At 56.8% G+C, this 22567-nt stretch overlaps 11 protein-coding genes and 1 non-coding gene across 12 annotated transcripts; 8 read left to right on the top strand and 4 right to left on the bottom strand.

The window, feature by feature from the left end:
• Positions 1 to 2: 2 nt before the first annotated feature.
• On the bottom strand, positions 3 to 1344 carry BO86DRAFT_393319 (sugar phosphate isomerase/epimerase family protein). Its single transcript, XM_025672988.1, has one exon. It carries the CDS (start codon positions 1163 to 1165, stop codon positions 62 to 64), a length of 1104 nt encoding a protein of 367 aa, XP_025522486.1. The 5' UTR covers positions 1166 to 1344; the 3' UTR covers positions 3 to 61.
• Positions 1345 to 2333: 989 nt separating this feature from the next.
• On the top strand, positions 2334 to 4716 carry BO86DRAFT_413756 (alpha-xylosidase; the record flags this gene model as incomplete). Its single annotated transcript, XM_025674775.1, has 1 exon — positions 2334 to 4716. The coding sequence occupies one exon, from the start codon at positions 2337 to 2339 to the stop codon at positions 4560 to 4562; it is 2226 nt and encodes a 741-aa protein (XP_025522485.1). The 3' UTR covers positions 4563 to 4716.
• Positions 4717 to 5409: 693 nt separating this feature from the next.
• On the top strand, positions 5410 to 6387 carry BO86DRAFT_443308 (RTA1 domain-containing protein; the record flags this gene model as incomplete). The annotated part of the gene is made up of 3 exons (XM_025676357.1): positions 5410 to 5589; positions 5646 to 5894; positions 5942 to 6387. Exons 1-3 carry the CDS (start codon positions 5439 to 5441, stop codon positions 6385 to 6387), a joined length of 846 nt encoding a protein of 281 aa, XP_025522484.1. The 5' UTR covers positions 5410 to 5438.
• Positions 6388 to 6824: 437 nt separating this feature from the next.
• BO86DRAFT_325305 (cytochrome P450) lies at positions 6825 to 8623 on the top strand (the record flags this gene model as incomplete). The annotated part of the gene is made up of 5 exons (XM_025668521.1): positions 6825 to 7200; positions 7256 to 7290; positions 7354 to 7586; positions 7710 to 8049; positions 8123 to 8623. 5 exons carry the CDS (start codon positions 6825 to 6827, stop codon positions 8621 to 8623), a joined length of 1485 nt encoding a protein of 494 aa, XP_025522483.1.
• A 260-nt stretch (positions 8624 to 8883) lies between these two features.
• On the top strand, positions 8884 to 9932 carry BO86DRAFT_423043 (RTA1 domain-containing protein; the record flags this gene model as incomplete). The annotated part of the gene is made up of 3 exons (XM_025675382.1): positions 8884 to 9034; positions 9093 to 9341; positions 9442 to 9932. The coding sequence occupies 3 exons, from the start codon at positions 8884 to 8886 to the stop codon at positions 9930 to 9932; spliced, it is 891 nt and encodes a 296-aa protein (XP_025522482.1).
• Positions 9933 to 10154: 222 nt separating this feature from the next.
• Positions 10155 to 11498, bottom strand: BO86DRAFT_443301 (uncharacterized protein; the record flags this gene model as incomplete). Its single annotated transcript, XM_025676356.1, has 1 exon — positions 10155 to 11498. One exon carries the CDS (start codon positions 11496 to 11498, stop codon positions 10194 to 10196), a length of 1305 nt encoding a protein of 434 aa, XP_025522481.1. The 3' UTR covers positions 10155 to 10193.
• A 1689-nt stretch (positions 11499 to 13187) lies between these two features.
• On the top strand, positions 13188 to 14399 carry BO86DRAFT_325349 (l-allo-threonine aldolase; the record flags this gene model as incomplete). The annotated part of the gene is made up of 1 exon (XM_025668524.1): positions 13188 to 14399. One exon carries the CDS (start codon positions 13188 to 13190, stop codon positions 14397 to 14399), a length of 1212 nt encoding a protein of 403 aa, XP_025522480.1.
• A 57-nt stretch (positions 14400 to 14456) lies between these two features.
• On the bottom strand, positions 14457 to 16791 carry BO86DRAFT_248760 (uncharacterized protein; the record flags this gene model as incomplete). Its single annotated transcript, XM_025667157.1, has 4 exons — positions 14457 to 14958; positions 15019 to 15313; positions 15366 to 15783; positions 15833 to 16791. Coding segments are annotated over 4 exons (2116 nt in total), but the record flags the coding sequence as incomplete, so codon positions are not given.
• A 452-nt stretch (positions 16792 to 17243) lies between these two features.
• On the top strand, positions 17244 to 18988 carry BO86DRAFT_443299 (MFS transporter; the record flags this gene model as incomplete). The annotated part of the gene is made up of 4 exons (XM_025676355.1): positions 17244 to 17405; positions 17487 to 17858; positions 17922 to 18787; positions 18847 to 18988. The coding sequence occupies 4 exons, from the start codon at positions 17244 to 17246 to the stop codon at positions 18986 to 18988; spliced, it is 1542 nt and encodes a 513-aa protein (XP_025522478.1).
• Positions 18989 to 19433: 445 nt separating this feature from the next.
• BO86DRAFT_404517 (uncharacterized protein) lies at positions 19434 to 20242 on the bottom strand (the record flags this gene model as incomplete). The annotated part of the gene is made up of 2 exons (XM_025674019.1): positions 19434 to 19746; positions 19845 to 20242. The coding sequence occupies 2 exons, from the start codon at positions 20240 to 20242 to the stop codon at positions 19434 to 19436; spliced, it is 711 nt and encodes a 236-aa protein (XP_025522477.1).
• Positions 20243 to 21562: 1320 nt separating this feature from the next.
• BO86DRAFT_459763 (uncharacterized protein) lies at positions 21563 to 22453 on the top strand (the record flags this gene model as incomplete). The annotated part of the gene is made up of 3 exons (XM_025677374.1): positions 21563 to 22072; positions 22320 to 22335; positions 22401 to 22453. Exons 1-3 carry the CDS (start codon positions 21617 to 21619, stop codon positions 22451 to 22453), a joined length of 525 nt encoding a protein of 174 aa, XP_025522476.1. The 5' UTR covers positions 21563 to 21616.
• On the top strand, positions 22439 to 22510 carry BO86DRAFT_t302. The gene has a single exon. It is a non-coding gene; the product is annotated as a tRNA-Ala (tRNA).
• Positions 22511 to 22567: the final 57 nt, after the last annotated feature.

The following is a 22567-nucleotide window of genomic DNA, read 5'->3' as shown; positions in this document are numbered from 1 at the left end:
ATCCAGTACAATATCACGATACAGTTTCGCATAACCACCTTTCCTAAACATCACCCCCCCACTATCGAGTCGCATCCCCAAATGTCGGCACATTGGCGACCTCCTCCAACAACCATCGCAGCCCCTTCATCCCCCGCTCCGCATGCACCGTGGGCACCGATGCATCCTGCTCACTCAACGAGTGATTAAACACCTCCAACGACACCGGCCCCGCATATCCCGTCTCCAACACAGCAGCAGCGACCACCTCGACCGGCAAATACGCCCCCCGGTCCTTCTCCCCCGGGAACAAGCGATACCCCCTGGACCAGGGCAACAGCCGCGGCGTATCGCCGCGAACATCCCAAGCCCTCACCTCCTCCAGCCCAACCTTCACCGCATCACCGACCTGAAAGAAAAAGATCTTCTCCGCCGGCACGGTCCTTACCAAATCCCGCATCGACGTCCGCAACACCTCCCGCGCCACCTTCAAATCACCATGGACCCTGCCCGACCCATCCTCCGCATAGGGATCCGCCCACTCGACGGCTAACACATTGAACGCGTCCACGACCAAGCCCACATTCGCGCGGTCCGCCGCCCGCACCGCCTCCCACGACGATGCCCAGGTATTCCGGCGCGCCCAGCTGAGCCCCTCGTACCCGATCCGGAGCATCGGGCCCCCGTCGGCCTCGGCGAACGCGCGCGCCCTATCGCCCAGCTCGGCGAGGTCCTGCGCCACCGTGGCCAGGTCGGCGGTGACGCCCGAGTCCGTCCGGATGTTGGCGCACATGAACACGAGATCCGTCCCGAAGGCCCGCATGAATGGGAACCGTGCGGCCACGGCGTCGAGGGCGGCGCGCCGCGCGGCGGGGTCGAGGATCCCCTCGATCTGCCGGCAGGGTTGCGTGCAGGCGATCTGGAGGGAGAGGGATCTCGCGAGAGAGCCGAGTTGCGTCGCGATGCGCAGGGTTTCCGGCGTGGAGGTCCAGGGGGTCGGTGGCGGGGCGTCGGCCGGGGAGTGGTGCGCGCTCAGGTAGGCCGCCCAGTCGTCGTCGAACAGGTCGATGTGCGTGTACCCGGCGGCGGCGGCGGCGTGTAGCCTGGTTTCAAGGGTGTGGTGCGCTGCGCTACCTAGGCTGAGCGTGGCGATGCCGAGGGGGTTTGAGGGGGTGGTCTGGGTCATGGTGGTGGTGCTGTTTGTGTGTGTGGGAGAGGTGGGATGTGGATGCGGGGTGGGTGATACTGGGGGTTGCTTGCGGGGAAGGCTTATAAGACAGGTCCCGGGAGAACGGTTTCCCGGGGTAGGGGGCGGGTGAATGGTTTGGGATGGTGAGTCAATTGGGAACTTCTGGTTGGGATGTTCTTTTTGATATTGTGTCAGTGAGTCTTCAATGAAGGTTGCAGTGGAGGTTGTGACGTACGACCGGCGAGGGAGCCAATCAGATTGTGTAAGTCAAGGGGTCCCCGCACCCGGCCATTTGTTTTGGCTCCGGTCCGGCCAATTTGTGGTGTCACATCAACAAGACATCAACAAGACACGGCTCTCGAGGGGGACTGTATATTCATACCTCTAAGGTTAATATCCTTACTTCTCGTGCATAGAGAAAGGTCCACTGATTGGACTCAATCTGTAGGAATGAGCTATGGCTTGTCAGGGCCTCTAGTGCCTAGCGTTAGTGCCTCTAGTGTCAGGCACATCGCCTGTAAGATAAATCTCAGTAAGATGCTAATCTTCTTCCTCCAGACCATGGGCTAGTCTTGTCGGTACTCCGTAGTAACGCCTCTAAGACCAAAGAAGCTGCCACTCAGCCACTTTTGTCCGGGCTTGGCAGGTCGGCCTGCTGCACATCCGGAACCGTCGGCTCGAACTGAGCTGCACGGCCACGTCAGGCTGCATACGGACGGAACATCCCGACAGGCCCACCGAGAAGAAAGAGTGAAATCCCGGCGGAGGCCATGTCAAAAAAAAACCATCAGCTGCTATATCAGAGCATTTCACAGAGAGACATGAAGCACATTCGGAATGCTGATGCGCTGCGATCCAGCAATGCTCCGGGAGTCACCTGACAGGCAAGCCCTATACGCAACAACCTCATCGTGCCAGTGTGCTCGGCTGTCTGCAATCGCCTCGGTCTCGCTCAAACTCCGACCTCCTCAGGACCCTTGCTGGATCGACACTGATCGACACTACCCCTCCCGCTAGCACCAGAGCCCGCATCTGCTCCTTGATTCTGCTCGTCGTACGATGAATGCCTCCTGTCTTAGGCTAATCGGCTAAATGAACCCAGCGTGCTTAAATACGCTGCAGTCATGTACAGCTCCCCCTGTACACAAGGACCCGTACATCCAACAGCATGTACCTCCTCATCGCTCTCCTCGTGGTCGGCCACTGCTTGGCCGACTACTTCCACCCTAACTCCAGCGGCCTGCGCCTGCAACACGGCTTCGAGACCCTCCTCATCCAGCCCTACGGCTACGATGGCTTCCGCGTGCGCGCCTGGCCCTTTCGCCCCCCCACCGGCCAAGAGATCAGCTTCATCTACGACCCACCCCTGGAGGGCTTCGAGAACGGCACCGCCCACGGCATGAGCTACGACCAGACCTCTACCGGCGAAACGCCCCGAACCCTCCGCAACGGCAACCTCCTCCTGCGCACGACCGGCTGGGGCGGCAATGAGGGGGGCTACCGCCTGTCGTTCTCGCGTCTCAACGCCGACGGCAGCGAGACCCTCCTCACCAACGAGTACGCCCCGCTCAAATCCCTCAACCCGCGGACCTACACGTGGCCGGGCCCCGGGGCGGAGTTCCGCGCGGAATTCAGCTTCAGCGCCACGCCGGACGAGCAGATCTACGGCACGGGCACGCAGCAAGACCACCGCATCAACAAGAAGGGCTCGGTCATCGACCTGGTCAACTTCAACACCTTCATCCCCACCCCGGTGTTCATGAGCAACAAGGGCTACGCGTTCGTGTGGAACATGCCCGCCGAGGGCCGCATGGAGTTCGGGGCGCTGCGCACCAAGTTCGTGGCCGAGTCGACCACCCTCGTCGACTACGTGATCGTCGCTGCCGACGACGCTTCTGCCAACTCCCACTCTTCCGTGTCCAAATACGACACCCTCCAGCGCCGCCTGTCCGCGCTGACCGGCCGCGCCCCGACGCCTCCCGCCTTCAGTCTGGGGTACATCCAATCGAAGCTGCGCTACGAGAACCAGAGCGAGGTCGAGCAGCTGGCGCGCCGCTTCGCGGCGCACGACATCCCCGTCTCACTGATCGTGATCGACTACCAGTCGTGGGCGCACCAGGGCGACTGGGCGCTGGACCCGCGGCTGTGGCCGAACGTCAGTCACATGGCCGCGGTGGTGCGCAACACCACCGGGGCCGAGCTGATGGCCAGCCTGTGGCCCAGCGTGGCGGACAACTCGCTCAACTACGCCAGCCTCCAAGCGCAGGGGTTCCTGTCAGCGACGCGCTCCGGCCCCGGCACGACGGACAGCTGGAACGGCAGCTATATCCGCAACTACGACGCGACGAACCCGCTCGCGCGCCACTTCTTGTGGTCGACGCTGCACCGCAACTACTACACTCACGGCATCAAGAACTTCTGGATCGACCAAGCCGACGGCGGCGCCCTCGGCGAAGCCTACGAGAACAACGGCCAAAGCACGTACATCCAATCTATCCCGTACGCGCTGCCGGACGTGCTCTACGCCGCGGGGACCCAGTGCAGCGTCGGGAAGCTGTACCCGTGGGCGCATCAGCAGGCCATCGACGAGGGCTACCGCAACGTGAGCGCCACGGCGCCCGGCGACCCCTGCCCGCAGATCTCCCTCAGCCGGAGCGGGTACATCGGCTCGCAGCGGTTCTGCAGCATCATCTGGTCCGGCGACACGACCTCGGTCTGGGACACGCTGGCGGCGCAGATTGCGTCCGGCTTGTCGGCCGCCGCCACCGGCTGGGGCTGGTGGACCGTCGACGCCGGCGGGTTCCAGGCGGACCCGACGGTGGCTTGGAGCGGGGACATCGACACCCCCGAGTTTCGGGAGCTGTACGTGCGGTGGTTCGCGTGGGCGGCGTTCCTGCCGTTCATGCGCACCCATGGCAGTCGCGCGTGCAGCGTGCAGAGCGCGTACACCTGCGCGAATGAGCCGTGGTCGTACGGCGACGAGAATACCCCGATCATCACGGGGTACATCCGGCTGCGGTATCAGCTGGCGCGCTACTTGACGAACGTGTTTGCGCGGTTTAGTACCGAGGGGCGGAGTATCATGCGCCCGTTGTATATGGATTTTGAGAACACGGATCAGAATGTGAGTGGCTTGGTGGCGGCCAACGCGAATTTCACGACCCAGGCGTATATGTTCGGGCCACGGCTGCTGGTGAGTCCGGTCACCAGGCCGAATGTCTCGGAGTGGGAGGTGTATTTGCCTAGCACGGGGGAAAGGGGGAACTGGACGTATTGGTGGTCGAATGAGACGTTTGGGGGAGGGGAGGTGGTCACCGTGAAGGCGCCGCGGGAGCATATTCCTTTGTTCTTTTTGGGGAGCAGGGAGGAACTCCTGAGTGGGGAGGTGTTTTGAAGGGCTCGGGTGGTGGAGGGATGTAGATGTTCGAGGAGCTGACCGGATTCAACCTTTGAAGTATCTTGCTGGGACTAGGATAGAGAACTCGGATAGAGAACCAATGGCAGAAGAACGAGCCTGCCCATCCAATCATCCAATCAACCGCAGACCCATCAAGAGCTAAAGTCCCGTACTGAATTGAAGATATTATTCCATACCGTGTTTGATTACCTCGTGTTACATTGGATTAGAGTGTCATGGGCACTGTCTTTTGTGCAGAATCATACTCGGAGCTGGTCTGACCACGTCTATATACCTTCGGCCCACGTGATTAGGGTACGTGCAGTCTGGGATCAAGGCGCTATGGAGGCAAACGCTAGGATCAAGTTCCATGCCAAACAGTCTACGGTAGTTTTGATGCTTTTTAGCCCTTTTCAATGCTCTCTCAGGGTGGATCTGTGCCGTGGCTTCGAAGGCTCATCTCCTGCCAAGATTCCAACACAGCCCTCTGCTGATCCCTCGAGTACACAATGTTTCTTACATTTCACTTGGCAGCTTGAGCAGCTGGCCTGGTCCATGCAGGCAGTGGATGAACTGGAGCTTGGCTTAGGGCCCTCTGGAGAAGCTACCTCCAACTAAAAATACACCCTGCCAATTGCGTTGCCCAGCTGCGACGCCCCTACGATGCCAATGTTCCAGCCTTCGACCCACTAGCCCCCAACAGAGCAGGAATTACGAAATACGGGCGATGATCGACCAGCAGCTTCAGTCTCGACTTTCGACACCACAAACTCCCCTAGCTTCAGTACAAAAGGCCTGCAAGACCGTCCGGTCTCGTCTGGTCCTGTCCAACCCGGATTTCATTCCACATCACCACCCCACCCATCCATCACCATGCAAGGCTGGACGGCGTACGCATATGATCCCTCCATGGCGGGGGCGGTCATCATGATCTTGCTGTTCCTGATAGCCACGCTGATCTTCATCTACCAGCTTATTCGCACGCGGGCGTGGTTGACGCTCGCGGCCTTGATTGGGGCACTGTGTACGTCGCCGCCGTTTGCTGTGAATGTACAATACTAACGCTGCTTCTGCTCACAGTCGAAGTCGTCGGATACTGCGGCCGCGCCCTGTCCGCCCATCAGTCCCCAGACTGGACCCTCGGGCCCTACATCATCCAAAGCACCCTGCTGCTGGTCGCCCCCGCCCTCTTCGCCGCCACCATCTACATGATCCTCGGGCGCATTATCCTCCTGGTCCGCGGCGAGCACCACTCCATCATCCGGCTGAAGTTCCTGACCAAGATCTTCGTGGTGGGCGACATTCTCTCCTTCCTGATGCAAGCCTCCGGTACGATCCTCTTCCCCCAGCCTGAACACTACCCTAACGGACAACAGGCGCGGGCCTGATGGTCAAAGCCTCCTCCGCGACGGACCACACCGGCGAGAACGTGATCATCGGGGGCCTGATCGTGCAGATCCTCTTCTTCTGCTTCTTCATCGTCGTGGCGGTCCTCTTCCAGCGGCGCATCTACCGCCACCCCACGGTGCGGTCGGAGTCGCCGCAGATCCCGTGGCGCAAGCACTTCTTCTCGCTGTACGCGATGAGCTTTTTGATCCTGATCCGGTCGATCGTGCGGTTTATCGAGTACGTGCAGGGCCAGCAGGGGTACGTGATCACGCACGAGGCGTTTATCTATGTCTTCGACGCGGTGCCGATGTTTTTGGTGCTGTGCATCCTCATTGTGGTCCACCCGAGTGAGATCAATGGGCTGCTGGGCAAGTCGCGGGTGGCGGCGGTGGGGAATGGGTTGCGGTTCAAGGATGTGACTCCGGCGCTGTAGTTTTGGTTTGTGTGAGGGATTCGACTAGACATTCAATGGCAGCAATAGCAGCAATAGAATTCAAATTGCATTGATGACCCACGGAACAAGACCCCGAACAGGCAAAGAATACGCATGCGAGGTGGGGAGGTGGAGATGAAGCCGGACTAAGCTTCAAGTGGGCATGAGTACGGATACGAAGTGGAGCCCTACTTTCTCCCTTTTTCTTGCCTTCGACTCCGTATACCATGCAGTATACCTCGTGTGCAGTTCATCATGTACTGGATATGCCATTCTCCGTGAATGCCTTCACCCCACTGCACTGCACTACACTACACACCTCGGCTCCAATTTCCTACTTCGCCCTCTACTGCTACTGCTACTGCTACTGCTACTCCTTCTCCCACCACCCTCCCCATGTGAAGGCCTCTCTATATGCTCAGGACATCCGTCCGACCATGTTTATTCTCGCCATCCTGTGCATTGTGCTCGCGCTGTCAACCAGCTACACCCTGACTCAAGTCTACCGTCACTACCGGCCCCTCCGCAGAAGCCCACTGCCCGTCCTCATCGTCGCGGTTTCCCTCCCCCACCCACTGCAGGGTCTACTCAGCCTCATCGATCACAACTCCCGCCTCGCCTTGTTCTTCCAACGCAACCGCTTCAGACATCACTCCTGGAATTTCCGCGACAAGTTCGCCCTGCACGCGCGCTACGGCCCGTCCTTCTTCCTGGTGACGCCGGGGGGTCGCGAATTCATCACCGCGGATCGGAGCGTTGCAGAGCAGATCCTCCTGCGTCGGAGGACGTTCCCCAAGCCTTTAGGGCTGCTTGGTACTGCCACAATCCCTACAGGCATGAGAGAGAAATGACTGATGGGAGAACATAGATAAGTTAGAGCTCTTCGGACCGCATCTTGCTTCGGTATCCCCTGACTTTGTCCCATCCGGTAGTTTCGATGGTTAACCAGACAATCGACGCATCTAGGTCGAAGACACAACCTGGCAGCGCCACCGCCGCATCACGGCCAGCGCATTTACAGCGTCCACCGACCAGATCGTCTGGACCGCCTCCCTGGCCCGCGCGGCGCAGCTGGTCGCCTCCCGGCCCGGTACAACCACCAGCACATTCCCCGACCTGGCTGACGCCAGTCTCGACATCCTCCTCAGAGTCTGTCTCCCCACCTCCACCCCATCAGACCCGACCTTCAGCCCGCAGGCGTGCAAACCCACCCTCCTCCGCTTCCTGGACATTCTCACCGCCCCGACGGGGAGCCTCCTCCCCTGGCGCCGGGCACACGGCGTGCGGGATCTGTGGGCGGGCGCACGCGAGCTACGGGGCAGCATAGCGCAGCTGGTGGAATGCAGGCGACGGGATCCGGATGGAGCCCTAAAACGGGGGGATCTACTCTCGACATTGCTGCGGTGCGAGGGCCGTCCTGGCCCCGGCAACCGGGATTATCTGTCCGGGGACGAGATGCGGGGCAATGTGTTTCTGTTTCTGTTTGCGGGGCATGAGACCACCGCCAATACGTTGCTGTATGCGGTGTATCTCCTGGCTATCTTTCCGGCGTGGCAGGCGTGGGTCGGGCAGGAGATGGATTCCTTGCTTCAGGGCTGGGCAGGGAATGAGGAGCCTGGGTTTGAGGTGTTGGAGGGGTTGAAGAGGTTGAGGGCTGTTATGGTGGGTTTTTTCCTTGCGTTTCCTGCGTTTCCTGGTGGTGGTGGTGGTGATGATGGCTAACTGATTGGGGCAGATGGAGACGCTCCGGCTGTATGGCCCCGTGGTGAATGTGCTGCGCGAGACGCGCGAGCAGGACGGAATGGTCAAGACGGAGACACCGTTTCTCATTCCCGGACAGACCTCCATCCGGGTCAATAGTGTAGCGCTGCACATGGACCCTGGGACTTGGGGACGTGATGCGGCGGAGTGGAGGCCGTCGCGGTGGGTGCTTGCGTCGTCAACCGGACACCCCGGGGAGGATGTTTACAACGCGGAGATGGGGCGGAAGCTCATCGCTTGGTCGGAGGGGCCCAGGGTCTGTCCTGGCAAACGGTTCTCCCAGATCGAGATCCTGGCGGTGCTGCTCCAGCTGTTCCGAAAGCACACAGTCGATATTGTGCCTGACCCCGGGGAGACAGTCGAGGAGGCCCGGCAGCGGGCATATGCGCGGGTGCAGCAGAGCACAATGAGTTTGACTCTGCATATTCCCCAGCCGGAGAAGGTGTGCTTACGGTGGGAGCGGCGGGAGAGATAGTGATTGTGCATGACATAGACTAGGTCCAACAGCGTGCTTGATTGATCGACCTGCATATACGCAGACTAAGCCTATAAACTAGCGATGACTTCAGTTGGAAGCCAATCGGCACCCAAAGCAGGTATCGAAACGAGTACGAGACCGAATACGACATCATCCCAGCCATTCAAGAACACTCAAGAACATACATCCATACCTATATAAGCATACATACGCATCCATAAGCATATCACCACCACCCCACACCTTCTCTCTCAAGCATGCCCACCTACCTCCTCTACCAGTATGCCCCCTCGCTCCCCGCCGCGATTGCAGCGACCGTCTGCTTCGGCCTCCTCACCATTAGCCATGCCATCCACTACTGCGCCCAGCGCACCTGGTTCTTCACCCCGTTCATCATCGGGGGGATCTGTACGTAGCATTAGTCCCTACCAGCTCCTCCTCAACCAGCGCACTAACACCAACCCAGTCGAAACAACCGGCTACACCGGCCGCATCATCAACAGCACCCAGACCCCGAACTGGACCACAGCCCCATACATAATGCAGTCCCTGCTGCTGCTCGTCGCCCCCTCCCTCTTCGCCGCCTCCATCTACATGATCCTGGCGCGTATCATCCGCCTCACCGACGGAGACACCCGCTCCGTGCTGCCCGCCCACTGGATCACCCGCGTGTTTGTCGTCGGCGATGTGCTTGCGTTCCTGGCGCAGGCGGGGGGTGAGCTCTCCCCTTTCCTATCCACCATCCGCCGATTGCTCGCAGACAAGTCTCTAAATCACAGTGATCGCACTCCAATGCTGATGACTACATAATATAGGCGGAGGCCTCCTCGCCAAGTCCAATTCCTCAACCACCACCAAAACGGCCAACTGGATCGTCATCACCGGCCTGGCCATCCAGATCGTCTTCTTCGCTGCTTTCATCCTCGTCTCCGCAATTTTCCACCGGCGCATGAGGAGCCATCCCACGCGACGCGCGCGCAGGACCCGCGTGCCTTGGAGCGGGTTTCTGTGGGTGCTGTACCTGACCAACGCTCTCATCCTAGGAAGGTCCGTGTTTCGGGTGGTCGAGTTTGCGATGGGGCGGGATGGGGTCCTCCAAAGACGGGAGGTGTGGTTGTATGTGTTTGATGGGGGGGTTATGGCGTTGGTGATGCTGCTTTTGCTGGTGTGGCATCCGAGTCGGTTGCGCTTGCGGGGGGGTGGGAGGGGAGTTGTGAGGAGGGAGTGGGGGGGGAAGAAGAGGAGGAAGACGAGGAAGACGAGGAGGAGAATGGAGGAGGGAGATTTGAGGGGAGGGTGGGTGTAAGTGTCTAGATGCTCTTCCTTCTCGTCCTTTGAAGTGTACAGTAGGGACTGTACTTGGTGCACCATATCTATATGCTGGCTTGTAGAACTCAACCCTAAGTCTAAAGTACAAGGCTTCCCGGGGGAGAACCCCCGGACCCCCCTTCTTTTTCAGCTCCCTGGCAGAACTCAACCCTAAGTTCTACAGTATAAACATCTCCGGGGGAGAACCCCCGGGCCCCCCTTTCTTTTCAACTACCCAGTAGAACGCAACCCGGACATGCTAATACCGCTCATCGACCACCTCCCTCAACTTCCCACTCGCCTCCAAGAACACCAACTCCCCAAACCGCACCCACTCCACCTGCACAGGCGCCACATGGCCGGCCTCGCGATTCTTGGACCAGCTCGAACTCACTTGTGCCACTGCCTCCTCCAACCTCGCCGCGATACTCTCCCCAACCCCATCCTCCGGCCTCTCCGCTGCAACCCTAAACACCACCACATTCCTCCCCTTCTCCCGCCGCAGCACCGTCTGGAAACTGTCCGCCACGCCCTCCCCCAGAACCTCACTCACCACTCGCCTCAACACCGCGCGATCCAACAGCGCCGTGCCCACCTTAACCCCAACATCACTCCGGCCGCGCAGCCGGAACAGCCCCTGCTCGAAATCCACCCACTCGCCCACATCCCCAACCGGATACCGGATCGTAGGCTGCAACCGCTTCAGCAGATTCGTGACCACCAGCGTCCCGCGCACCCCGTTCTCCCGCACCGGATGCCCGTCATCGCCCACGATCTCCAGCACCACCGCCTCCTCGACCACGCGATACACCGGATCCACATCCCCGTCCCCGCCCTCATTGAGTCCCGGAACAGGGAACCCGACAACCTTACACTCAACACTCGCATACGCCATCGGCCGCACCACCGCATTCGGGAAAGCAGCCGCATACAAGGCCCGCAGATCGGCATAGAACGGCTCCCCGGTGTACAGCACCAGCCGCACACTCTCCAACCGCCGGCCCGCCGCCTTCAGAAACGTCGCCAGCTTCGTCGCGATGAACACGTTGCTGATCACGACAGTCGCCGCGAACGCATTCACATCCTTCTCGATGCTTGCCGGAGGTTCCTTCCCGCTGATCGGCAGGTTCACCACCGGCACCGCGCTGTTCATCACCGTGTACCCGTACGTCATGAACCCGGAGTACAGGCCCCCCTGCGACGAGAGGTTGGCGATCCGGTCCCCCGGCTGGATGGCACAGCTGCCCGGGAACAGCGCCCCGTGGATGCGTGAGGTCTCGTGGAACTCGGCGCGTGTCATGTATACCGTTTTCGGGGTCGAGGTCGAGCCGCCGCTGCGCATGACCAGGGCATCGGTCAGCGGGGCGGTGAGGATTGCGGTGGCGTCCGTGCTGGCGGTGGTCCAGTAGCTTGTTGGGTCGGTTAGGGGAAGGGAGGCGAGGGTGGGGATCTCCGGGGTGGGGGGCAGGGAGGCGTAGAGGGCGCGGTAGTAGGGGGAGTGGGTGCGGACGTGGCTGAGGAGGTCCTGGAGGTGAGGGGGGAGGGTGGGGGTTGTTTTGGTCATTTTTATCGATGGTGAGGGAATGAATGGGGTGGAGGATGGAGTTGGGGAATTTGCTTGATCGAAGGAAAGGTGGTGTGTGGTGTATGGTGTTGAAATTGTGCAGTTCAGTGGATGTTATATAGGCCACAATGAGCGGAGCGAGATGCACATACTGGACTGTATGTGCGCACTGTACAACTGATATCAAAGTAGGGCAAAGGCACCTGGCACAGTAGAGCACGTCTCCATTGCCGCTGGCATGGCACAATACAACACCCTCATTGGAGGAAGCCTTCTCCGTTGCGACAATCACGTTATTCCCATTACTGAGACAAATGGTAACATATGGTGACATGAAGAAAGGATTCTCTAGACCCTGCATGATGACAATACCTGCAACGCCCCCCCCCACATGGCGCCCGATCCCGTACTGTATACGGTTGTCCGAGCGGACTCCGATTCTGCGCCCTGACCACCCAACTCCGTGTACGATCGTCATAACTAGTGGGCCTTAGTGCTTATGTTGACTATAACTTACTCTGAGCATTAATATACCCACTGTGAAGACATTCAGAAACAGTATAGCGTGAAGAATCAGGGAATTTGCGAGGGAATCCACTCTTCGGCCCCCTCACGGCATTCCCCACGCACGACCCGTGCCTGGACCGCGTCAGGGTCTCAGCTTAGCGTATCGCTACTAGTAATCCATCAAGACCCTGAAACCACAGCACGGTCACCACACCTGGTGCCATGAGGCTGAAAGAGCGCCGCGGAAATACCGCTGTAGATCCCGTCCGAGCGTCAATTACACAACATTCCTGCAGAATTATCTCAGATCCGCAGGTCTTCTACGACGGTTGCACAGATTGATAAGAATCGTCATCCATGACGCGAAAGTCGGAGCTCGTATAGGCAACGGCGAGGGGGCGTACATGCAGGGGCTATAGCTATATCACTCTGTGCCAAGATTAGGACACCTCATAGGCCCACCGAGACAAGCTAATCCCCCGTAAGCTTGACATTGCTTGGTAGCCCTGCCAAGTGCGGCGCCAACCTTGGTCGTGACGTCCAAGATACCTCCACCGTCCCGCCGGCGGTTCCAGCCGCTCTCGCTAGAGCTCCATGCACGGATCTAGATTACCAGTCATAAGATGACTGCAGACGTAGACGGCACCGTTATTTGCCGCATCGGGCCGCGCTCCGCTCGTTATGGCAGCATGGTGAAACATAGCCACGAAAGTCGCCGCGCGGGATATGTGTGAGCCTGTCGATCAAGACGTCCGAGTGTTGCCCGAGGATGTGAGGGCTCGGAGGGAGCCACAAATTGGGTGCTAAAGGAGGGGCACGCCATCGCCTGTAATATTCTACTGGACGGGAGCGTATCCATCTCACTGCAGGAGTGTCGCGATGATCAACCTCGTCGGTTCTCCTCCGGTCGACTCACCGGTGGCTAGAACATCACGGGCCAAGACAATAGTCATCGCAGGATTCTCGCACGTCAATCTATTTGTCAAAGTGATTGAAAATCGAAGTCGCGAAGCCGGAGAGTATCAGTGTGCAGCGCGGGGTCGGCGATGAGAAGATTCAGTTTCGGGATTTGGTGTGAGGCTCAAACAAAAGCAGAGAAGGTATAAGAAGGGTTGGAGAAACGCAAGTAAAGCCCCAAAGAAAGAAAGCATCTTCATCATCTCTCGTTTTCAATTTTATGAAATGTCTTCCATTGTATCATCTTTCCGTGAGGGAGCCGTGCAGCCCCCTTCCACTTACAAAGATCCCCGCGAGGAGACATGGGAGGATCAGACGGCCTTCTTTGCCAGAGATCCCTTGTCCGCAAACCAGCAAACCGCGTGGGACTCTCCTGGTCAGGCCGCCTATGACTTCCGCTCCGATTATGTTACTTCTCCCAACATCGCCATGCTGGCATCGATCATCAACACAAGCTTGCTAGACGATGTCATGAAGGAGGACCCGACCACCAACTCTTTCCAGGAGTTCATAGCCCAACTGACGGGCCATGAAGACTCACTCCTGGTCATGTCGGGAACCATGGGCAACCAGGTGGCGCTCCGAACCGCACTGCTGGCCCCACCCTACAGTATCCTCGCCGACAGTCGCAGCCACATCATTGGCATGGAGGCCGGCGGCCCGTCGACGCTGTGCGGAGCTTTGATGCAAGGCGTCGCTCCATCCAACGGACATCACCTCACGCTGGAGGACGTCAAGCGGCACGTTACGCTCCGTGAGGACGTCTACGACTGCCCCACGCGGATCATCAGTCTGGAAAATACGCTGTCCGGAACCATCATGCCTCTAGAGGACGTGCGTGCAATATCCAACTGGGCCCGGAGTCAGGACCCGCCCATCCACATGCACCTCGACGGGGCGCGGTTGTGGGAGGCCGTGGCGGCCGGCGCCGGCACCCTCAAAGAGTACGCCACCTGCTTCGACAGCGCGCAGCTGTGCTTCACCAAGGGTCTCGGTGCCCCCATTGGATCAATAGTCATCGGCAACAAGGCCTTCATCAAGCGCGCCCGCTGGATGCGCAAGTTGCTGGGTGGAGGCATCCGCGCGGCCGGCATTGTGTGCGCCCCAGCCCGGGTGGCGGTGGAGCAGATCTTCCTTGGTGGACGCTTGCGTGCGAACCAAGAAACTGCGAAGAGACTCTCCAAGCTGTGGGTGAGTCTGGGCGGGAAGCTCCAGCATCCGACAGAAACCAACATGATATGGTTGGATTTGGAGGCCGCGGGAATTGACAAGGAACATTTTGCGGATCTGGCAGAGAATGCAGGCGTCAAGACCATGCGTGGTCGTTTGCAGGGCCGGCTGATCATCCATTACCAAATCTGTGATCGTGCCTTGGAGGCTTTGGCGAATCTTTTCGCGGAGATTCTGAAGGGTAAGCGGGATTATCTGCAAAAGTGATGAGGGGCGAGAAAAGCAAAGTTGAAAGCTCCCCGTGTTCATTGTGGTACATTGGCCTGATTTCGTAATGTCTGTAACGTTGAATTAAGTCTTCCAGTTTAGTGTTCAGAGGCCGTCAAAACATCCTTAACTCATCACTCATGCCTATGTCGAAGTTGATAGCCCAGTCTGTGAAATTAAAGTTTTCGAGATCAATCAAGGAGCTCGTATCAATTTCACCCACCGTGATAGGGGCTGTGCTGTCTATTTGTGGGGGCGTCGGAACTGGCTCGGGGACTGAGCCAGGGGCAGGGGTTTTCGTGGGATTGACAACTGTAAAACTGTCTAGAATCCCGTCGAGCTTGCGAGAAATCGCTCTCGATGCTTTGAGACAGAATACGTAGTTGGTCTCGTTGGGGTTGGACACGCTTTCAAGTTGAGACACCAGAACCGAAAGATGACGGATGAGATTCGAGGTCTTGATGCCTGCAGGGAGCCGTGTTCCTGCTGATGCATCTTGCATCACGTTCTCAAGAGCGGTAGAGAGAATGGCAGCACATGGCAACCCATAAGAGAGAACCTAGTGCCGGTCAATGGCGAGGTCTACTAATGCAGTGGAATATCAGTCAGGGGAGCATACAATCCCAGGCAGATCGCGCGGCGAGAAAGAGGTTCTCCCGCGACTATTCGTCATCTGGATCACGGTCTCAAGCATACTGGCTGAGACCTCAAGCAGTTCTGGTTGAGGGGTCGTAAGACCTTCTGCATCCCCAAGGAGTCTGTAAATCTGGAAGTGAATGTGCAGATAAGAGAGGAAGACTTTGGCATGCATGTGGCAAAGTTCTGGAGGGAGGTTTGACGTCCAGCAGTCCTGCCTGTACTGGAGGTGTGGGGGCAGCCGATTCCATGCCTGAGTACAGCGATCGGATAACTCTCTGCGGCTGGTGAGCGAGCGGCTTCAACAACAGCAGGTAAGCCAATACATACCGAAGTTTCACAGAATCGGCGGCATGCGTGACTCGAAACTGATATTCAACGGTCTCCTCGCGGAACTCCGCAAGAATGTAGCGTATCCGAGCCCACGTAGCTACTCGATGCTTTCCGTCGGTGTTCCAGCCATCCAGTGTCAGGTTGTGCTTTGCTTGCTCTATCACATCTGACGATGCGAAAAGTTCCTCATCAGATAGGTCTAATGGAAGGCTGCAGTCTGCATGTCGAGCAGTTATACGCGGCGGCCGCATGAAGACCGACGCAAACACTTTGTCCAGGTAATACGCTCTAGCGAAGGTTCTTCGTCGACATTCCGCCAGGAAGAATGGCGTCGTGGCGTGGGTTGCTTCTCGGTTCAGGCCTAAGGCTAGGATGTCTGTGGCGAGATCGCCCAAGCGTCTCCATACACCTAAGCCTACAACACTGTTAGATGCGCCCGCCGAGTCTGTGGCAATCCCACTTACTTGCATCGCCTTCGAAGATCGTGGTTAGTTGCAGGTTCTCGTGCGCAAGCCATGTAATAAGATCAGTCGTTTGCGGTGCCAGCTCACGGGCCAGTCGCAGGCTCAAGTTGCCGTACCAGCCCATATCACGAACGAAAGCATTGTCACGGTCTTCGTCGTGTCCGTCCCCTACAGCAAACATAGTTGCGCGTGCGGCCATCGTATACAGGAGGCCAAGGGTCTCTATGCGTAGATTGGGCCCACAGAACAAGGCACAGAACGCCGGCAGATCCAAGTCGCGGGTGATGACCACTTCCACCGAGGAGGCCCGTAGAATGTCTTCAGCTAATTTGAAAACGCAGTGAGTCTCAAGCTCTGCATCTAAGCTGTCCTGATTATAGCCCGAGGCTGCAATACCAGCTCGAATCGAAGCGATGAGCTGCAAGAGCAGCGGCTGAGGGACTAGTGCGACTAGGCTGAATGAGTAATATTCATGCAACTGTCTTTCTATGACGGGTAAGAGCTTCAGCTGGGCGACAATGCGTTGGATGGCCACCAAGTGCTCGTCGTGGGCCTTGAGATTGTAGTGGTGGCGACCCGGGGTGAGGGCGAGCGATGACGAGTCAGTGGGATCGGCGGACATGAACGGCCAAGTGTGGAACTTTGGGGTCTCGGCCAAGGGACTCTCGACCGGATGATGCGGCGGTGGGCCAGTCTGGGCGACGCGGAGTGAGCCCGGTGGCGTGGACAAAGAGTGTCTTTGCGAAGTCCGATGCTTGGTCAGAGGGGCAGGATGATACCAGCATTGCGGGTGGAGCCCACGGCGCTGGCAGGAAGCACAGGTGGGTTTGCCGTGATCACACCGGATCTTGCTTTTTCGACATGGCTCACACGAGGCCAGCGAGCGATTACGCCGGCGACTTAGCGTAGACATGGCCAGAAACTCCGGAATGGATGGTTTGTTTGGCTCTCCGGCCATATGGGAGGGGGGTTTGTGGGAGGAAGAGAAGAAGAAGAAAGAGGCGATCGCGACAGACAGAAACAATTGTACGATTAGTCACGTGACATCAGTCTGCCAACAATGTATACCACCAGGGAATCATCCCCCCAAGCCTTGCAAATTCGGGAAGATAATTCAGATAGTCGAGATGGAAAGAAGAACGTAACAAGAAAGCCCAGTTCTTCTCCACCCCACTGTCAAACATAAAATGTTGTCCGTGATAGACCGGAGTTGCAGGGTAATCGACAATGTGTATCGGACTTGTATCGGAGTACTCGGGCTCACCAGCATCTCCACTACTGACTTGGCACTCCTACTGCTTGGGTGCATATTAGTTCATATCCACCGTCTCGAGTTTATTTTATTCTGATATTTGAATCCTCTCGACTAGCCTGCACTCGCATTGAGTCTAATGGGGACATACTATCAGCCATGAACATCCGAAAATTACTCCAGCGCTTGAACACCATCAAGGAACACGAAGATGCGAATCAAACACCACCCATAGCCTCACCACCACCAGAAAAGCCATCGGAGAAGGTGGCAAAAGAAAGCGACCTAGAGAATGGCACCGTCGATTCCGATAGAGTTCTAGTGAGTTTTGTCCCCAAATTGCGCCAATCGCGCTGGACACCCGCTCACCATGACAACCACAAGGTGACCTGGGAAGGCGAGGACGACCCTGAAAACCCCAAGAACTGGAGTCCGATGCGCAAATGGAAGGCGATCTTTGCCATGAGCTCCTTCGTCTTCATGAGTCCTCTGTCGTCGACCATTGTCGCTCCAGCGCTGCCGGCCATTGCATCCGACCTGAACATCACCCAGCCGGCGGTCGAGCAAATGGTGCTCTCCATCTTCCTCCTGGGTTTCGCGTGCGGTCCCCTCGTCGCCAGTCCACTGTCCGAGATCTATGGCCGGGTGCGAGTAGTCCAGTCCTGGAACTTCATGTACATCGTCTTCAACGCCGCGTGCGGGGGCGCACGCACCAAGGAAGCCATCATCGTCTTGCGCTTTGTCGCCGGCCTCTGCGGAAGCGCTACCCTCGGGGTATGTGACTAACCTAGCCCTTCTCCCCTCCAAACTTAGCAATTATGACTGACAGTCTCCCAGATCGGAGGCGGCACGCTCAGCGACCTCTTCTATGCGAAAGACCGCGGCAAAGCCGTCGCAATCTACAGCTGGTCGCCGATCCTCGCGCCACTGGTTGGGGCCGTCATCGGCGGCTTCATCTCGCAGAACACCGGCTGGCAGTGGACCTTCTACGCCTCCTCGCTGCTCAGCGTGGCCATCCAACTGTCGGGCCTAATCTTCCTGGAAGAGACCTACCCGCCACTCCTCCTCCGGCGCAAGAAGGCCCAACTGATCAAAACCACGGGGGCGACGAACCTGTACACGGACTACGACTACCTCGACGCAGGGCGGCTAAAGAAGCTGTCGACCAACCTGATCCGGCCGTTCAAGCTCCTGGCCACGCAGCCCATCATCCAGGTGCTGGCGCTGTACAACGCGTACCTGTACGGCAACATCTATATCCTGTACGCGGACTTTGTGGACCTGTGGACGGAGGTGTACGGCGAACGCACCGAGATCGCGGGGCTGAACTACATCTCCATCGCCGTGGGGTCAGCCCTGGCGGCCGAGTGCTGCACCCTGGTCAACGACCGCATCTACCGCACTCTGACCCGGCGCAACGGGGGCAAGGGCCTCCCGGAGTTCCGCATCCCCATCATGCTCCCCGCCACCCTGTTCCTCAGCGCCGGCATGTTCTGGTACGGCTGGTCCGCCGAGAAGAAGCTGCACTGGATCATGCCCAACATCGGCACCTCCATCTTCGTGGCCGGGGCGCTGGCGTGCACCATCTCCGTGAATGCGTATGTGATTGATACGTATGGCCGGTATGCGGCCAGCGGGTTGGCAGCCGTGTCGACGATTCGGTGTATTGCGGGCTTTACCTTTCCGATGTTTGCGCCTTACATGTGAGTCTTCTTGCGGGTCGACGACTGTCTATATTGAGCTACCGCTGATATCTTCATAGGTACTCTACGTTGGGATATGGGTGGTCGGGGAGTCTGCTAGGCTTCATTGGGTTAGGGATTGGGCTCCCGGCGGCGATGCTGTTGGGTCTGTATGGGCAGTACTTGCGGGACAGAAGTCCCTATGCAACCAAAGCCCATTAGGATGTGGTTGGGGGGTGTCTGATGAGACTTATGAGCTACTGAGTTAGAGCTGCGAAAAAGCATAGTGGTTGGTCAAGTACATAGACGTCGCTGGAAATACCATATATCACGTTTGAATGACAGGCTGCAGTACGGGAAGTGGGGATGATACTGAAACCTTCGGTGGTAGTTCTTTTGGTACAAACCTGGCAGGACTTATGGTAGACTTGAAAGTAACGACCCTAGCGCTTATGAATATAGACTCGTATTTCAAGCAACTTGATCATAATCTTTAAGTAGTTCCCGACAGATGGAGAAGTAAAAAAAAAAAACATGATATCTCCATAAAACAGTGACAATCTACCTGGGCCAACACAACACCATTGATCGGTCCTAGCCACGAACCCACAGAACGCACCAACAAAACACAAGAGGTCACATCTGCCGATAATACCCACGTTAGTCTCTAAAGTCGACGCCGCTTGCGCGAGCGATGGCCACGCTCATTATGATCATCGTCATCGACCTCAGCCCTGCGAGAGACATGGTGCGCCGACTGGTCTTCGCCATCTTGAGCAGCAGCCAGCTGGGCATTCCGAGACTGGGGCCGCGGCTTGACGAGCCCCAGATCATTGATGATCAAGTCAAAGTCTTCGAGATCCTGCGTAGTGACGGGCGCCGGGTTCTCGCCGCACCTATCAACGAAATAGACATCATGAGGCACGACTCTCGCTCGGCGGATAATCGCCTCCCATCGATTTTGGTCTGACGGCCGAGGACTGCGCGGTTCAGACGGATGACGCACTCCTCGTATGAGTAATTATCAATGAATATCTTTCTGAGGCTGTCGGCCCAAAAACGGGTGAAATATGCATACATGTGCAACAGGCGCTGGCCCCTTTCGCCCCAGCCGCGCAGCTGAGTCTCGACCTCGCGTACGGTTTCCTGATGTTTTTCTATCCTCCAGCGGGCGTCGAGAAGAGCCCCCCATTTTGTATCATATGTTGTAGTATTTTTAAAAGTATTGAAGTCTGGTCGCACGGTCTCGAGATAGGCCAGAAACTTGCTAAGAACATGCTCGTAGTGTGGGTCTTTGCCGTTCGACTTGGCCGGGATTCTTCCTGCCACCAGGTCGACGAGCTGGGTAAACTCTTCTCGCGATCGCTCGATTCGGGCTTTTTCTAGATACTCAATCACGGTCGGGATATCGGTGAAGCTTGTGTTCTCGAATTTCAGACCTTTTACCCAAGGAGATCGTTGGCAGGTCAGAGCCATGATGTCATCTAATTTCTCTTTGATCTGGGGCTCTTTGTTCTCGGTTCTGATGTACTTTCTGGTTCTCTTGCACATATTGCAGGGAGAAGACTAAGCAAATGCAAAGGTCAGGGTCTCGATCCTGGAAAGGAACACGGTGCCGAGGGGGCCGGGGGGTAGAAAGCAGGGTTAAGAGCGACTCTCACCTTCGTCTCGTTCCTGTTATGAAGGGGTTTGCCGGATTCCGTGTTGTCTTTGTAACGTTTAATATGGTTAGGAGGAGTTCGACAACGAGCAAGAACAAAATAGATACGAAAGGAAGTAGAAGTGACAGAACTGAGGTGACTTGAGTTGGAATATCAGTATCGTGTTGATGAAACAGTGTGTTTGGGAGATGATGGGCAGTAGGTAGGAGCAAGAGATTTAAAGTAAGGTGGTACCGGTTTCCTGGGAGTAAGGGAAGAGGGGTAGATAAGACTGATGATCTTAGAAGGCACAACTCCAAGGATCAGTAAAGTGGTGAGCAAGGAAAGGGGTGGGTTGAAGAAATAGAGAACGGGACAGGAGAGAGGGAGAGAGAGAGAGAGAGAGAGAAATGATTGCTTATATAGCTGAAGAAACTGTTGCCTTCATGGCGCATTCACTGTTTGGCCTTCATCCGAACATTCACCATTCTGTTACTTGTCACCCCAAATATTCCTAGCGGTGTTGTTGTATTGATACACTTATTAGTAAGTCAGTCTTGAATGTAAGTCTATATCCCTTAGCCCTTGCAAGTAGGATATTGGGAGTGACTTGGCAATATCTATCAATCATTCAACCGCATTCAGACAGTATTTATGTCTCCGGGTCGGGAGTGGTCTTAAGTGAGGAATCGGTATTTTTCAATTCACAGCTTGTCGCTCAGCTCCATACAAAAGAGAAGTAAGGCCGATAGTGAATGGTGAAGAGAGGCAAATACATGCAAAGCACACTTCTGTATCGGTTGCCCTTTCAAGCATTGGTTGTGTCCTACATTCTTTGCTTTAGTTGTGAATCTTCCTAAACCATATTTCCACTATTCAAAAACCTACAGCCTCAATAATATAGCTACTGTACTGTACATGAACGTCACTCCAGCCTTCCCAAAGACGTCACCTGACCCGTGCATCGGCTTCGGGCTATCACCTTGCGTGCCCTCGATCTACTGAGTTGTGAGGTTGCATTCCCCCAAAAGAGATTAACGCAACCCAAATGGCCAACTAACCGCGCGGGCGCTTACCCCGCCGAAGATAAGATATGATCGAATCCTCCACTCCTAACTCTCACTAACCTTCCCTAATCCCAGTCAACCAACAATAAATACACTACCCAAGGCTCACATCGACTAATCCATCAACTCTACCAGAAGCAAGCATGGCCCTCCCCCTGACCCACAAGCCCAACACCCTCTCCCTCCACCTCCTCGACCGCGGCTCCCCCTCCACCTTCCACTGGATTCTTTATCTCTCCACCTCCCCTACCCAGGGCCAAACATTCCACCTCATCAACGCTCCGGGCTCAGACGTCTGGACATTCGACTCCCAAACCACGCAGGATATCACGCACGGCAGCCGGCTCCTGGTGGCCTTGGAACTGGGCGAGGTAGAGCCCGCGTTACACACTGCGCTGGCGGAGCGGCTCGCCCAGGTTCCTGTGGGATACTCTACCAAATTCCGCGAGGCGATGACGTGTCGGGTCTGGGTGAAGGAGACGCTATTTGCGCTGGAAGAGGAGGGGTATCTCTATCTACCGGTTGGGGGTGTGCAGGGGGTGGACAGGATTGAGGAAGAGGCGAGGGGGTGGGCGATGCGGGATCGGGTTGCTGGACGGGTTAGTATTCAGGGCTTGGGTGGTGTATAATGACGGTTATTTAGAAGCGGTGAAGGATTGATCCATTGATGGGTTGGAAGGGGCACCGATGTGGAAAGTTTCTGGGCAGCGGGATATATATTGTGTGCATGGTTTCTCCATTGACTTATACCCTGCCAATGAAAGACAAGACAGGGTACATATTCAGATAAAAAAAGAGTAACAAAGTTGGTTTTAGATTGCACTTATATTATAATAACTTAACTAGACATTAGTAGCGACATGTATGTTGATCGTCTTGTTAAAAAGGTTTGTAGATTTACTTCCTATACCTATGCACATTATATAGGTTCATCATGCTCAAAACGCGTCACCCTGACAGCAACAGGGGCTGTGGTTTAGTGGTATAATATTCCCTTAGCATGGGAGAGGTCCGGGGTTCGATTCCCCGCAGCTCCATCTTTTTGCTGTCATTTTGCTGTTCGCACGGATAATCCCGCTGTCAGGTCGTGAGCA

The sequence above is a fragment of the Aspergillus japonicus genome (assembly GCF_003184785.1).
Source record: "Aspergillus japonicus CBS 114.51 unplaced genomic scaffold BO86scaffold_95, whole genome shotgun sequence".
Lineage (NCBI taxonomy): Eukaryota > Fungi > Ascomycota > Eurotiomycetes > Eurotiales > Aspergillaceae > Aspergillus > Aspergillus japonicus.
The sequence above is the reverse complement of the archived record's forward strand: the minus strand, read 5'-3'. Positions and strand labels throughout refer to the sequence as shown.